A 16,842-nucleotide genomic window follows, 5' to 3' on the forward strand; every position below is an offset into this window, starting at 1 on the left:
TTCAGTGAAGACCAGAAATGAGGTTACAGAATTTGGATTCTCTAAGAGGCAAACTTCATGCTTCAAATAGGGCATCTAATTCATATCTGTTTATTTGGAATATTTTGGAGGAACAGAATGGTTCCTTGACTTGCAAAGGAAGTTAAATTACCATTTCAATAAACAACATAATCATTCCTCTCTCCTCTTGAAAGAAAACACTTGTTATAGTTTCTTGCTAATTACTGTCTTTTGTGTAGGCATTTGGATGAAAAGGAATGTTTAGAAAGATAATTTATAAATTAAAATATTCAGACACGGAAGAGAGAAGTTAGTAATAGCAATGATGATGATGATGGTGATGATAGTGATGATGATAAAAAGAACCCAAGTATGCCATCCAAGAAAATAATACATTATCAGCTGAGATAAGAGCTTATTTAAACATTTTAAATTAAAAGTTTCTCACAAACAGAAACAGAAAACCCATTAATGTAAACCTTTTTGTGTATACTAAAATAAGATATGCAGAAAAATCTAAAATATCAAAAAATATAACTGTTTACATAAGTGCTCGTTATTACTTCTACATTTCACATGAAAATAAATAAAATTTTTTAGCAAGTCTTTGTGATCTCTATTAATTCTACACAGATAATAAAATGCCAGCTAAATTTGAGTATTTTCCATATTTGGATTTTTTTTCAACTAGTAATCATAACTTTCACTTTATCTAGGCATAAAATTCATTGAGTTCTCACTTCCCATTAGATTATCTAGAGACTACAATTCAACATAATATTCCTAAATTAATAAACTTTTAAGTTTTATGATAGTAAGAACTAAATAAGAGTTAATAGCCACTGGTAAAGAAAGAAATTGGGGAAGAATGAAGAAATCTAAAGGTAGTATTAATTAATTGATTTATTAAGCAGTTGCTGTATGTTGTTCTAAGTACCAGTGACATGAATTGAAAAAGAAATGAGACAGTTTCTAGCTTCTCATTCTAATCAGAAGAGCCAACATAGAATTACAGAATGTGTGAGATCAAAGAGACTTTGACAGGCATATGGTAGAACCAATATACGAAAGAACTATCTCCTATGGTGTCTGCAAAAAGTGGTCATCTAGTCTCTGAAAATTCAACAACATATATAGAGGAGGGTATATGTAGAAGTCTCTAATGGACATTTAGGACCAGGTCCTACAAGGATGGTCAAAGGAGACAAAGAGCAATCGATTGATCTACTCTATCTAGAAGCAATGATGCTGTTTATTTGATTACAGTACTATGCTCAGGGCAAGAGATAGAAAAGGGTAGGTGGAGGGAAAAAGCCTCAGTGTATGTCAGTGGTTTCCTATGACCTTTAGTAACAAATAAATACTCTTCTGTTTGGCATTTAATGTTCTTCTCCACCTGGCTCCAACCTTATTTTATATTATTCCCTTTCATGTACCCTACAGAGTCAAACTGACCCTCTACTGTTCATTATATATAGCTCTATACAACTCATCTCTTTGTCTCTGCACTGGATGTCAATCATTCCTGGAATGTCTACCTTTCTCATCTTTGCCCCTTAACATCAGTAGCCGCCTTCAAAGACTGGTTCAGGCATCACCTAGGGAAAGGAAGCTTTCCTTCATTCCTAGCTGCTAGCTTCCTCCTCTATAGTACCCTTACAGCTGTTTGTATATCCTGGCCTTCTGGTTACTCTTTCCCTAACTCTCTCTCTAAATCTCTATTGACCCACTCATGTACCCATGTTTTCTCCCCTGACCAGACTGGAAGCTCAGTGAAAGTAGAGATTGACTTTATATCTCTGAAACTTAGCACAGGCCTGGCCTCTGGCAGACACTTCACTGATACTCATGACTCTCCTTATTGATTGACAGAATAAGAGGCTGGATTGAGGCTTAGTTTAGGGTTGGTTTAGGGTTACTTCACCAATCTGTCACATACTAAGATAAACTTTTTTTTAATTCCAAAAAGGAAAAACATCATTACCAAAAAGTGATCCAGAAATGTAGTCTCTCCCTACATACTCACTTAAATGCTCAGCTCCTCAGAATTTATACTGAGCTCTGATAAGCTCTAACATATCAACATGACTTTAAAAGATTTTTTTCTTCTTTCGCCTCTTTTTGAGGAATGCTATATTGTAAAGTTTGTCATAAAAATACAAATTTGAGTCCCAAAGACTAATTAATGCAAAAAAATAGAAATAGTATTATACTAAATAATCCTTCTACCATTCTTTACTCCTTTAAAACAAAAGCTGTCGATGTGCATGTCATCAGGGGGAGAGTATATCTTGCAGCCCTTTGGACAGAATCAATTACACATGAATTCCAATCCTTTGGATGATCACTCAGGAAAACATCACCACTCTGAAGGCTTGGGGTACCTGAAGACACACGCACACATATCTCAAGGCTTGGAGAGCAGAGCACTTTTTAGAAAAAAATAATTTTTATTCTGAGCTTAAATATGCACAAAAGAACCTTTCCATAGATAACACAGAACCTTAAAAAAAATTGCCTATGAAACTCTGAATCTATTTTATACTGCTAATTTTTGAAAATAAATAATAAATTCCATACATTGCTTTTAAATGGGTCCAGCTTGTTTGTGCTTCTTTCTGAATTTCCTTCTGTTTTCTTCTGTGCTAACATAGAGAAGGAAAAAAAAAAGTTTCTTTAGCCCTTTTATTTTATTTACTTATTTTTTTGAATTAAGCACTTCTTTAAGGGACTTTTCATCTCTCTTCTTGGAATACACTGTTCGCCATGTTTACATATGTAACGCTGAAGTCCAGAGCTCCATAAATAGCTGAGGTCTTCTCTTTCACCTAACTAGGACCACACTGACTCATCTCACTGTTACTAATGGCTTGCTTTGGCATGTTTAAAAAGGGTGGAAGATACTTAATAGACCTGTCTTCTAGTATGAAATGAACAACCGTTAAGGGAAATGGAATTGGTCAGAGATACATTTTCTTCGTGTGGATCTGTGAAGTAGTCCATAATTACTCTCTTTTAATGAATCTCTATCAAAGAGGAGCAGCCTCTCAGGGCTAGGAAGGGAAGTTAGAATGAGCATGAAAACTCCTTTGTCCATAAAATGGGACTTATTTTTATACCATCATATAGGATAATTAGAATAACAATGGATTGGTCATTAAATAGTTGGACTTTGGTGAAAGAGCTTCCTGAGGCTCCTATACACATGTCTAATGCATTCATGTGGTATTTTTATGCTTACTTTGAGGGAGTGACACCTGGCAATGCATGAACTCCTGTAGTGACCCTTACTAGATAGTCAGTTTCATAGAGCAGCTCACAGGTATTGCCTCAGAAGGTCACAAAACAGCTTAATGTGTGAAGCACACGATGGACCCAAAGCAGGAAGGCAGCAGATATTATCGAACGGTCTGGCATTTTGTCACTGGGCAAGCCACGTCTGGTTCTGGGTGACAAAGGAGAGTAGGTCAGGATGTCCAGCAGGTCATGAGCCACTTAGTAGGTCAACTACAAAGTTGGAAAGGGGAGAGAGTTCAAAGGAACACCCTGTACATGATGAGGAACATATTAAAATGAAGGCTATGTTCCCAGCTGGTTGAACTAGTTGGTTCAGATCCATCAGGGTTGCTCAGGTCAAGGTTGTGGAGTTGGTTCTCTCAAGGAAGAGTTCAGCTATTTGGTTCCAAAATCGGGAAGAGGAGTAATTGACAATTCTCTAATGCCCTAAGGTTGATAGATAATATCATCCTTTGTACTTATAGTATCCAGCACATAGTAGGTGCTTAATAAATTAACTGACTCAAGGCCTATTACATATATGGATTGTATGACCCTGGTCAATTAACAAAGAGGCAACATTATAAGACTTTTAAGTCACAGAAGTATTGCTATTCTGTATTGGTGGAGGGAAATTCCAAACTGGGAATTCAACATCCCGATGAAATCATAGGTTTAGACCAAATAACCACTCTTCATTGTACTTTGCATGATCATAACCTACTCACTAGACTTGGAAATCTGTATTACATGTCTACCAATATGCTAACATATCAATAATGATAGCTCACATTCTTATAGCTCTTTAACATCAACAAAGTGTCATTTGCATAAACACCCTGTAAAATCAGTCATAAAAGTCCCGTTAGTTCTATTTAATAGAAGGGAATCTTGAGGCTCAACTACTTGTCCATAACCATATAGGTAAATGGATATCAGCTCTTCAACTTGCATCTCTATATTTGGCTCTAAGTCCAGCACTCTAGAGCCTACGCTAGGAACTATAGACCCTCCCCCCGCCTACCCCCGCCTCTCCCACTGCTTCTAATGAGCCAATGTGGATCTGAAGAGCCAACAGGGACAACTGTACATGGTGCTGACTCACACCAAGCATGGCTAATCAGAAGGCAATCCGACCACCCTCAACAGTCACTGGGAAATGTCGAATTATGTATTGAAACCATCCTTACATAATAATGACATTAACACTCAACAGATGGAAGAAGCAATCACCCCAATGAAAACTGCACTTTTCTCAAGCAGAGGCAGGGAGTCAGGCAGGTGCCATAACATCAGCCAGAACCCACACAAGAGATCTTGTGAGATAACTTCTGTTAATATCCCGCTGTTGTTAAGGCATGCAGGATGCATTCTCAACATGAAAAGTGTTCGAGAAATTTAACTCTTTCTGACTTTCCAGGTGCATTAGAAGAAGGCAAGTGACTTCCAATTTCATACCTGTCTACATGTCAACTTGGGTTTCTTTGGCTATTCTACTATCATTTCTATATAATTAGCCACTTGCCATTTTTCTTCCATATATACATACAGACATCCATCGTCCCATATATACTTTCTTGCCTCATTTATATCAAAGTGCTTTCTCTTTCTAGTTGTCTGAATGTGCAGGCTTAGTGTCCATTATAAAAGAATATCATTCCTATCCCAGCCCTGACTGTATGGGTCCCCTAGGACACTCTGCTAGGCTCTCTTCCATGTCTCTACTATCTCCGTAGCTGATCTAATCAACTCCCATGGGTTCTAGTATCTTCTTTGGAGATGACCCCTGCATTTCCATATCCATTCCTAAATTTCCTCCTGAGCTCCTCTATCATCCAATAAACTTGTCCCTCCTGCAATCTTCTCTCTATTTGTTAAAGGTATCATCATCTTTCCAGTAACCCAGGTCCACAACATTTGAATCCCCTTTAACTTGTACCTCTCCCATACCCTTCAAGCAAAATCAATGGCCAAGTCATGACCCTTCCAGCTGCCTTACATCTCTCTCAGTTTCTTTCCATTCATACACCTGTTACCTTTGCTCAGGTTCTCATCACTTCTTGTCTGTACTATTATAATAGCCTCCTAATTGGATTCCTTTTCAGTCTCTCCCCACCTCCAAGAAAAACTTTATAGAGCTACCAACATAATCTGACCAGACCATTTCCCTGCTAAGCAACCTTTTATGGTTCCCTATTACCTTTAGGATAAAATACAAACTACTCATGCTTTCCCAATCTGGATCTAGCCTATCTTACCAGGTTTATTGCTCATTCTTCCTTTTTACACACTTTCTGTACCAGCCAACTGGCCTCGTTGGAGTTCCCTAGACTCAATATTGCATTTGGCTTCTGTGCTTGTGTCTGCCATGGACCCTTTCCTCACATTTCCTTCTTGAAATCTCAAGCTTCCTTCAAGGCTCAGCCTCTGTGTTATACCTTACAGGAAATCTTTTCTATCTCTCCTAGTTAGGGCTCTTTCCTTCCTCCTGAAAGTAATGTACATTTATTTAATCTGAGACTATACCCTGACCCCCTTCCCCAACTACAATGTAAGCTCCTTAAAGTAAGAGATTGGTTTCCATTTTATCTTTGTATTCATAGTCTCTTGACATCTGGCCTCAGACGCTTCTTAGGTGTGTGACTTTGGGCAAGTCACTCAATCTCTGTTTAACTCAGTTTCCTCAGCTGTAAAGTGTGGATCATAAAAATTCAAGGGTTGTGAGAATTGAATGAGAGAGCATTTGTAAAGTACTTAGCACAGTGTCTGGTATATAGTAGGCACTATATAAATGATGAGGATTGTTACTATCATCATTATTATTCTTTATATCATTATAGTCATTGTTTATATTGTTTTCCTCACTCTGCTGACTTTATTCTTCATCAGTTCCTAGATGTTATCCCATGTTTCTCCAGATTCCTCATTTCTATCATTTCTTATGGTTCAAAATACAGTTACCTGTTTAGCTTAAAGATGACTATGATCAGCAGCTACTTTCTTTTCCATTTTTGCTATCACAAAAGGGGAGGTTGCATTTTTTTCTCCTTCAAATAATACAAATGAAGAAACACAATGGAATCTTGTCTTATCATCTATCAGTCGATGCCATAACTGTGAAGATGTGGTCTGCTACATACAGAAAATCTTTTGTGAATTTCTGCTGTTTACCCCTCCTCATATTTTCATCAAGCTTGACACTGGATGATCATTCTCATGATGGTTATTTAAAGTTGAGAAAGTTTGCCTGTCTTTCCAGAACTTTCCCTCCCTGAAATATCTTGCAAATTGTCTCTGATGGCCTCCAGATCCCATGGTTTCCAACACTGGCTTTCTTGCTGGGCTCCTGTGCTGGTCTCCCTTTTATGTTATTCTCTTAGATGCCATTCCTGTTACCCTGTGTTCAACAGTGTGCCCAGAAATGTTTATCAACTGCCTCTCCAGACGAAAATAAATGAACGCATGGCCTACTTTTCAGTTTAATCTGTACTGTTAACATTTTCTCTATCACTTTCTAAAATGACAGAGAATCAAGTCCAGATTCATAGATGCTCACAATGAAAATCTTATAATCAGCTCTCCTGAACTGATTTGGCACCAGTTGAATTTCTGTTTTAATTCCTCAGTGGTAATCGGAGACCCAATGCAGAGGCTATACCTTCAAATGGTAGATGTAGTAGGTGCAAAGAGGGCAGAACAAGTAACAATTTGGACAGAAGTAAAAAGCATATTTAAAGTTGGTGCGAGGAGGGCCTGCCTAACGGTTGGAGCTATTAAGCACAAGGACTGTGTGGCTTGGAAAGGCATGGAGTTTCTCCTTATTGAATGACATCCAGTAAGGGGTCTGGATGACATGTCCACCGTGGCAAAGATTCTTTTTCAGGATAGACTAGGTGGTCTCTCAATTGTCCTCCCACTCTGAATTTCAATGATCTGTGCTTCTGTAGAGGGAATATAAAGCAATGAAGGTCTACCTGACCTTAAATTCTGAAAATGAGTTGTCATTGTTATAGACAGGGCCAATATTGTGTCTGTTCTAAGCTCCTATTCTTTAAGTCTTTCTTCAATTTTAATGAAATTTTTGGAAATTCTCTGGGGGTAATAGGGTGGGAGGAGTCATATAAAGAAACCCAAGACTGAAGGCTGGTTGAGGCTTCAATAGTAAAACAATAATTTTCAGATTCAGCTAGCTTTATTAATAACATACTACCATTTATACAACGAACTGATAATTTCCAGTGGAGATCTATTTTAAATATCACAGATAGGATGGGGGAAGACAAAAGGGAAAAGTTCCTTTTAAAAATTGTGTTTTGGGAAACATTGGGACCAACTTATATCTAACCCATATTCTTAATGCAGTACCAGTAGACACTTTATTTTTCCTTTCTTTTTCTTTTCTTTTCTTTTTTTTTTGGAATAAGACAACCCAACTGCCATAATCCTTTTTTTCTCAATATTTTTGCATCCAGGTATAATAATACAGTATGCAATTCTTTTTATGCTTCTAAATTTAATTGATTTAATCACTGAATTTAAATGCTTGGAAATTGTTCTGCTTGCCTGTGTTTGAATGCCAAATGCATCATCTTCAGCTCTAAAATGAATGTTGCAGTTCTATTTCGCCAATTTTGAACACTGCCTTCTAAATTACCCCAAGTAACCCATAAAGCATTGAGTAAAATTGGCAATAATGGATAACAAATGTCCATTTCTCTCACATTTAGAATAAGTCCATCTTCTACCAGCTTAGAATGTGTCATTTTCTTAGCTGTTAAATGCCATTGAGCAGTACCCTGGGTGATAACAAAGTTCAGCATGTTCAGTTTATAAAACTATAAAGACATTAATTAACCTTCATCCTTTCAGAGTTCACGGAGATATTCTTATAATCCCTATTGAGAAATCAAAGCTAGAAAATGGTCTCCCTGCTTCAAGGATCTCCTCAGTTCAAATCCATCACAGTGATTTTCTTAAAATGAAGTTCTGATCATTTCCCACTCCTACTCAATAAACCCCCTGGCTCCCTATTGATTTCAGGATCAAATGTAAACTCCTTTGTTTTCTCCCCTTGAAAATAGTCTTCACTTTTGTCTTTGACCCCTAATTGCCTAGCATAGCTCTTGGGTCACAGTAGGAGATTAATAAATGCTTATTGATTGGCAAAATTAACATGCTTCCAAAAATAAGATCTCAGGCAAGAAGCTCAACATCAAATGTTGGGGTCAGATCAAAATATTTTAGTGTTTTTTCTTCATTTTGTCTTATAATTTTTTTTTAGCAGAGGTAATTCTTCCTTCAGGAGTGCTGGATCAAATCTACTGTCAGTATCTCCGTCATGTGGGAGGAGATGCTGATCCAATCCCATCTGAAGAGAACACTTGAATTTGAGCAAGAAGATACTTATGAGATAAATTCTTTCCTTCTCCTTTGATTACTCTAATTGCCAAAAGGAGAGATTGCCTCATAGAGAGTTACAGGGCTGTTTCCCCATTCCCTCCCTGGGACGTGTCAAGCTCTGGGCTGTCTAATCCAAAATGTGTTGGTTAAATACCTTTGTGTGCTAGGTCCCTGAGAATGCAAAGAAAAAACAATGAGACACAGGCTGCCCTCAAGGGGCTTACATTCTATTGCTATGCACAACATGCACAGAGGTAGGTTTGGCCAGGACAGTCTAAGGAAGGGGAGATTACTGCCAACTAAAGGGAGAAGGAAAGGTTTCCTCTAAGAGGTAGCTCCTAAGGTGAACTTTGAATGGAGATAGACATATTAGAAGTGAAGGTGAGAAGGAAGTGCATTCAAAGCATGGCAGGTGGAAGGTGGGCTTTATATAAAGGTGTGTGTAGGGGGGATTGCAAAGGCTCAGAGGTAGGAAACAGAATGCCAGCTTTCAAAATTGTCAGTTAGAGCCTAGACCACGTGAAGGGAAGTAACACGAGATCAGTCCAAGAAAACAAAGTGGAGACAGTCTGAAGACTTTTAATTCCAAGCTAAGGACTTTGTATTTCATATCAGAGGCTATAGGAAGCCAATGAATATTGTTGAGTCCAAAAGCAACATGAACAGGCAGAAGCCTTAGGAAAAAGCATTTGGCAATTTTGTGTGGGATGGACTAGGAGGAATCAGAGACTGGTGGCAAGGAGCAATGAAGAGGTCACTGCCATATTGGAGATAAGATGTGTCAAGGGCCTGAGTGAGAATGAGGTGGGTAGGTCTATGAGTACTAAGAAAGGCTTAGGACTGAAGTAAGAGTTTGGTGACTTTGCAAAAGTCTCCATTGACAATTGTGATATATTTGATGGCCATTGAATGCATTACTGTCATTAAAAATGCCTGGCCGCTAGGGCCAATGGGAGTATGGTGGGAGGGGAGGTATCATTTCAGACAAGCCCATATCTTTCAAGGGAAAGAAATCATGTGACCTACAACTTAATGTCAAATGTAAATCTAAGAATTCATAATGACCCAAAGCCCGGAGTGAGGGTTCACTTGAGTTTAAGGTTTGCTATGTCCTTGAGAAATGTGTATTTGAACAGAAATATTGATTTCTAGTTAAAAATAAAAGCAGACACCAATGACAACAGGTTAGATGCATACTGGCCTCATCCCTATCACCAGGGACCACATTCAGTATATGTAAACTTTCCTCAAGGAAAATATATCCTTGGACCACAAGTCCAATTGGCCAGGCCCAGGAATGATGTGTTTAGCCTGAGATGTCAAAACTATCACGTCTCCTGTTCAGTTCTGACTTGATTCTATACTTTTCAGAGGCTGCTTCTGCCTCATCCCATTTGGAGATGGGAAAACAAGCAAACACACAATCAAATACATTCCTCCTTGGCAGCCTCTATGTACACCTGCTCCCTTGGTGTTATTAGGATTAGAGCTCAGGGGTGGGGCAGCACTCTCCTCCAAACAGGCATCTCCAGTCCTATGTCAGCATGCATTCCTAGAAAGGGGGATGTGTCAAGGGCATGAGCCATTCTGGGTTAGTCAACAGCATTGACGAAGCCCCTCAAACAGGCCAGGCACTGGGCTGAGGCCTGGGGATAACCCCCCTCACGAAAGGCAAGAACAATGCCTACCCTTGAGCAGATCCCAGTGAAAGGGAGGGGACAACATACAGACAACTGTGTACACACAAAAATACAATGCTGTGGGCAGCATCAGACCCACTCACCAGATTGAGGATTGTTTTTCTTTACTACAAGGGAGGATTCATTTGGGGAGGGTGGAGGAGGGGGGTGAAAGTATATTTCTAGATATGATTGTGATATAAAAGTTCTATAAAAATCAAAGTAAAGCAAAGCAAAGCCCTGCACCAAATCTTTGGTGGGGGTGGTGGGGGTGGCTCTGTCCTCAGAAAACCCCACTATGGAGCTTCCAAGTTCTGTGGACAGCCAGAAGCGTGGCTTCATGGGCTGCAGAGACATTAACAGATACATAGAGGAAAAAGAATCCTCCTAAGGATTGCCCTTGGGCAGCTAAGTGGCACAGTTGATAGAGCACTGGATTTGGAATCAGGAAGACTCATCATGAATTCAAATCTAGCCTCAGACACTTAGTAGCTGTGTGGCCCTGGGCAAGTCACTTTACCCTGTTTGTCTCAGTTTCCGCATCTGTAAAATGAGCTGGAAGAGGAAATGGCAAGCCACTGCAGTATCTTTGCCAAGAAAACTTCAAACGGGGCCACGAAGAGTCAGACATGACTGGAAGCACTCAACAACAAAGGTTGTCTTTAGTACAGAAAGTCCAGAGCTCTATGGTTGAGGATCAAAGGCAATATTCAAACTGGAAAACAATAACCCAGCCTATCCTTTATACCCCAACTAATTTTACTTCTAAGAATGCCCTTTCTGTTAATTTTTAGGTCATCCTCAAGTTTGTGGCTATCTGTCCACTAGAAATCTCTTACCTTTGAAATGAACACAGTTGGGAGTTCTCCAGGCATCCTTCCCTTATTTGGACATGAAGGGGACCCCAGGTCTTTGGTGTAATTCTATCCTCCCAGTGCCAAGTTTCTACTTGACCTTTGCTCACTTGTGACCCCAGAGAGTCAGCAACAAGAATATTTACACCAGCTTACACCTAACATTTCAAGATTCTGGCATATAAGATAGAGATTTCGTATTTTTGCCCTGACTTAGGAGGAAGTCAGAGAAAACAAACAAACATTTTCTCCCCTAACCATCCCTGTCCTTTCTCACCTCATAGATTTATTGGTGTTTCCCCCTAGATTCTTGGGATGAGGCATCTAAGCTGATGCCAACAGAAATAGTGGATGATCTGTTTCTCTACTTGAGGTTCATTCATTTTCAGATGATTACTTTGCTCTAGGGGCATGGAGAACATCTTGATGACAGAGGCCAACTTTGATTATCCAAGAAATACATGCAGAAAAGTGACCTCCTTGGGGGATGGGAAGCATTATCCTCAGTTGTTTTACAGCAGAAGAATAATAGAAAGAAAGAATAAATGAACGATTTAGTCTAATTTGCACCGTGTTCTAAACTTCCGTTGTGATATTCTATAATCACATAAGCTATTCAGACAATATACTGATTCAAGTGAACACGAATATGTTATTTATTATGGAGCATCAAAAACTCCTCACTTAGAAGAGCCGGCAATGCAGATGAGTTACAAATTCCATATGGATTCAGAAGAAGCTTGGAAACTTTACCTTGACTCGCAAACTTTAGCTCCTTAACATCGGTGACGGTTGTTCTCTTGTCTGATCCCTTCTTTTCAGTTCGGCGATGGCTGCGCCTTTTCTTGGTCTCCCCCCAAAGATTGGATCCTCCATGCATGCTGGGAATATTCAAAATAGCAATTCCTTCTAGCGAGATGTTTATTAGGTCTAGCTGCACGCCATCACACTGATCAGAGAAAGTGACAAAGGGAAAAGGGAGAAAAAAATAGAAAAGCCTGAATTTTCAATCTTTATTTTTCATTTATTCTTCTTCTGCTATCCTGTTTTCATTATTGTAATGTGCCAATTTCCATCCGTTATTTTGCATTTCCGAGTCAATCTTTCAAGACCAACTGATTACCTTAAATATGGATTTTAAAAGGATCTCTTTAGCTGTGAGATCAAATTGCTAAAAATCTAGCTGTCTATCTACCTGTCTCCTCTCCCTATGCAATAACCCTTTCAGCCATGGCTACTAACTCTACTCTTCTATGATATCCAGTATCTAGATGACCTGGCCATCACGGGATTACTGCCTTTAGGAAGTATGGCCTAGTTTTCATCAGTAGCATTTGTTAAGCGTCTATTGTATGCAGAGCACTTGAAGAAGGTAGTGAAAGGAGGTTGATTCAGACAAAGTTCTCCAAGAGCTTACGATCTTATTAGAGAGACACTGACTTATTCACTCATTCATCCATACAGCAGACTTCTTTTGAACATGTAGTAAACACAGGGCATGGGGCTAAATGCAGTGTGAAATCCAAGAAGGAGCAGAATAAAGGTAACAGCCCTGGCCTCCAAGAGCTTACAGTGTAGTTGGAGAAATAAAACAGGCAAATAGTGAATGTGGTGTGTGCACTCAAAATCTTTAGAGGGACCAACACAAGGTGCCATGATGATTCCAAGGAGGAAAGAAACCCTTTTCACCAGCAGTATCAGGAAGGATTGCTTGGAGATGCTTGTGGTAGAGTGGATTGGGACTTATTCCCCTGGGGATGTAAGGTAAGGAGGAGGAAGAAGATGGTATGTCTTAGGCAGAGGGAAGAACATGAAGGAGAAATTGCAGTCATCATGAATATGAGTTAAGAATAGCTTTAAAATAACATGTCTAAAATAAATTAATTCAGGCAGCTTGGAATTAATTGAGCAGAACAAGGAAAGACTCTAAACTACATTCTTATCAGAGCTTTAAAGAAGGTAAAGGATGGGGATTGGCAAAGAGAAGGGTCAAGGTAAACTTAGATTCCTGGTTTTCTTTTGTGTGACCTGTACCTTTCTGGTAGATGGGTGAAACCTATGGATGCCTTCATACAAGATCATTAGTAAATGCAGAAAATCAAATGCCTAACATGACAACGAAAACCAATTATGTTAAAGTAATTGTATTTTCATTCTATTAGTTCTTCTAACTATTTTTCTGTCTGTCCATCTCTCCATCCACATGTCTATCTACCACCTATTTCTCTATTTCTACCTACCTTATCTATCTATCTATCTATCTATCTATCTATCTATCTATCTATCTATCTAACATATGCACAGACCCAAAGTTAAGAACCTCTAAAGGCAAAGTGGGTGGAATTAAGGACCAAAACATGTAAAGTTGAAAAGGATGTTACAAATCATCTGGGACATTTTCCAGCAAAGAAACTGAGACCAGAGTTGAAAAATGACTTGCTTAAGTCCCATGGAGCCCTATTTCACACCCATCTCTTCTCCCCTGCTACCCAGTATCCCTTTTGATGAGCCCCCACTGCCTTTCAAAGAACTTCTCTAGCCTTGCAATGGATATGGGCAAAGCAAATGGCTTGGTCGTTTTCATCAAGTGATTGTTTTATACTTGCTTGGTGCCAGAGCGGAGCAATTCGAGGAGTTCTGAACCCCCAAAATGATTCTCCGTTTATTCAATGAAAATCAGTTGGAAACCTTAGTTTTAGTAGATAATGTTTTGTGTGGTAAATAACTTTTTAGGAATTCCTCTTTGCTAAGATTTGAAGTAGTTTACCCTGAGGATATCCCCTGCAATATATCTCATCTCATTGGTGTGATGCTACTTGCTTGTTTTAGTCTCCAAAAAGAATTCCTGGTTAGACCTAAAGAAAGACAAGGGCTGTCCTTAATGTTCAAACATTACTATTCCTTCTTCTCTGCTCTACAAAAGGAGTGTAGCAATCCCATCATGCTCCCAAACAAAAAACTGGAGGCTAGAACAACACACTGTGGACCCCTTTGCAGGGGTGGAAACAGACAAGCGAGAAAGTGCCAAGTTTTCACTCGATTTGTTTCAACAGGGGTGAAAGCAAGGTCTTTGCAGGTCTTTCTCAGAGGCCAAGTGATTTTTCCCCCTTTTTATGTATTAAATTAAGATGATTTATTTTACTAAAAAATTCTCCTCATGTGTATCCTCACTTACTGCTATACATTCTAGATAAACAGATATTAATTTCATAATTAAAAGTAATCTTGTGTAAATACCCTGCAGGCCTCAAAGAATCAAACACATACTGTGTGTCAGGCCTCCCACTGTCTTCAAGTGGAATGTACTGGCTGGATAATTAGATAGTACATATTTTTTAACCTTATTTGCATGCATATTATATCTTTTGCACACTGACAAGCAGCAGTAACAACAAAAGTCAGATTACCACAGGGAATTCCCACAAAGAAGTCTTCATTCCTTATAATTTGCAGCCTAAATTAAAATAATTTGATCTTTGACAAGGATGAAATGTCAAGCAGAAGGGGGTCCTCGACAAGCTCCGGCCTGTGGCTTCTGAAATCTGGTTAATTTATGTCAGTCACTTCTTAATACATATTTAAGTGTTACACAAAAAAGATGATAAATATGCAATCTGACACCTTTGGTATTTCCCTGCTGTTAATTTATAAAGGTCTGGCGTCCCCCAAACCAGTTCGAATTATTTAAATAACAGAGGAATTGTGAAATAAGATGGTTCAGGGGCCTGGCTTCCATTTGCACTCAATATTGAGCACAGCAGGCAATAGACTAAGACAATTATTTGACTAGGCCTCCGAACCCTGCTGGGATGAGTTACTTTCAGAATTAGTAAAAGAGGGTTTCTTTTGTTCATCCAGAGAGGAAGACTCTACAAAGAGAAGCTTTTTCCCCCTCCTTCTTTGACAGTCCTAACAGATTGAGATGTGATAGTTGGAAAACATGACTGTACACTGTTACTATCTGTTTTCTCCCTTTTGTGTCTTGCTTTCTTCAGAGGCTTTGAATGGACCGCAAGATTCCAAATGAGTCAATACTATGACATAGTAGGCAACAAAGTCCATGCGATCTTCATTGGCATTAAGTGATGGGAGGTGATGATCCCCTTGTCCTCTGCCCTGTCCAGATGTGCAGACAACATCTGGGATAATGAGCTCCATTCTAGAAACCATAGTTTATGAATATTATTCTCAACCAGAAAGTGCTTAGAGGAAAGTAAGCATCATAGGGAAGGACATTTAGTTCATTCTACCTGAAAACTGATGGAAAGGAAGGGGGAGTTTACGGTGGAGAATAGAAAGCTTAAATGGAACATGGTAGCTGGCTTCAAGTACTTGGAGAGTAATCTTCAGTAGGTTCCAATAGACTTTTGCTTAAAGCCATAGGGTAGAAAAGGTGAGCCATTCCAGAGGGTTTTTTGCTGTTCAACATGTTGATGTGCAGGGAGCTTTAGACAGTTGATCACATTTGGCTCAATGTAAGGAAAACAAAACCCTACCCTTCCTATCCTTTAGGGTCAAATAAGAGTGGAATAGGATTCCTCAAGAAATTGAAGGTTCTGTCTTGCTAGGAGTTTTTTAGACGAAGGCTGGATGTTGTAGAAGGGTCTCCCATTCATGTTGGGGTTAAACTCAATTGCTGGGAACACTCCCAACTCTGACTTTCTTTGATTCTGCTTCACCTCAATCACAGATCTGGCCTTAGTTCTAGAGCTGGAAAGGCTCTTGGAGGTCATCCAATCCAATCCCTTAATAAAGATGAGGCAACTCTGGCCCAGAGGTTATAATAAGCTATTTCCTTAGATATGAATGAGCAATTCTCAGAGAATCAAGGAAATTCTCAGAGAGGTTCATAGAACAAGAAGAAGACAATGTACTCCAGGACATAAATCTTCATGAAGGGTCAGTTTCCATTAGTTGGTGCCTCCAAGTTGCCTTTTTCTCTTCAACTTACTGTTATGCTCATTAACCCAGAACATTCCCATCACATTTTTTGATACAGGCCAAGCATTACCTCTACCACTTGACCGAAGAAACTCTATGCTAAGGCAAAGGCCATGAAAGATAAATGCTTCCATATTATGTCAGATAAAATTTTCATGCTCTCTTCAGATCACACACACACACACACACACACACACACACACACATTAAGGTAAGTGAAGAGGCACAAAAAATTAAAAGCTGGGAAGCTGATGATCTTAGAGTCAATAAATCCTAAGTATTATACAAATATCCAGAAAAAGGAAGATTTATTCTCTAACTGACCATGGATGTGAATGACTGAATTAGTGGAACATCACAGGCTCAGCCTTGAACTAGCGATCTTGTTTCCTCATTCTGCTCACAAAGTCAAAGCCAGCAGGAAGAAGATGGCAGGATGTGTAAACAATGGGAATCACATGTCCTGAGTTCTTTAGCCATAAGACACTGCCAGGGGTCATGAATAGGCTTTTCCTACAAATCCCTTTTCCATTTCACTGGTTGAGGACAATCGAGCAGTTATCTAAATATTTCAGGTAGTGTGTGGCAGAGGCTACAGGTTTGGGCTTATAGTCCAGGAGAAATGGGCTTAAATGAGCTTAGTTGGGTGCCTGTGTGTGAATCACTACACCTTCATGAGCCTCAGTTTCCTC

General features: G+C 39.2%; 1 protein-coding gene across 1 annotated transcript in view; it reads right to left on the reverse strand.

Moving 5' to 3' along the window:
* Window positions 1-10,166: 10,166 nt before the first annotated feature.
* The window catches only part of LOC118850184 (diacylglycerol kinase beta-like), a 53,434-nt gene continuing 46,758 nt past the window's right edge, over window positions 10,167-16,842 (reverse strand). Inside the window, exons 5-6 of the mRNA XM_036759400.1 lie at window positions 11,963-12,158; window positions 10,167-10,228 (exon numbers count right to left, since the gene is read on the reverse strand). Of these exons, the coding sequence (XP_036615295.1) occupies window positions 10,167-10,228; window positions 11,963-12,158 (258 nt within the window). The remainder of the gene's footprint in view (window positions 10,229-11,962; window positions 12,159-16,842) is intronic.

This window comes from Trichosurus vulpecula, chromosome 5, assembly GCF_011100635.1.
Source record: "Trichosurus vulpecula isolate mTriVul1 chromosome 5, mTriVul1.pri, whole genome shotgun sequence".
NCBI classification, from domain to species: domain Eukaryota; kingdom Metazoa; phylum Chordata; class Mammalia; order Diprotodontia; family Phalangeridae; genus Trichosurus; species Trichosurus vulpecula.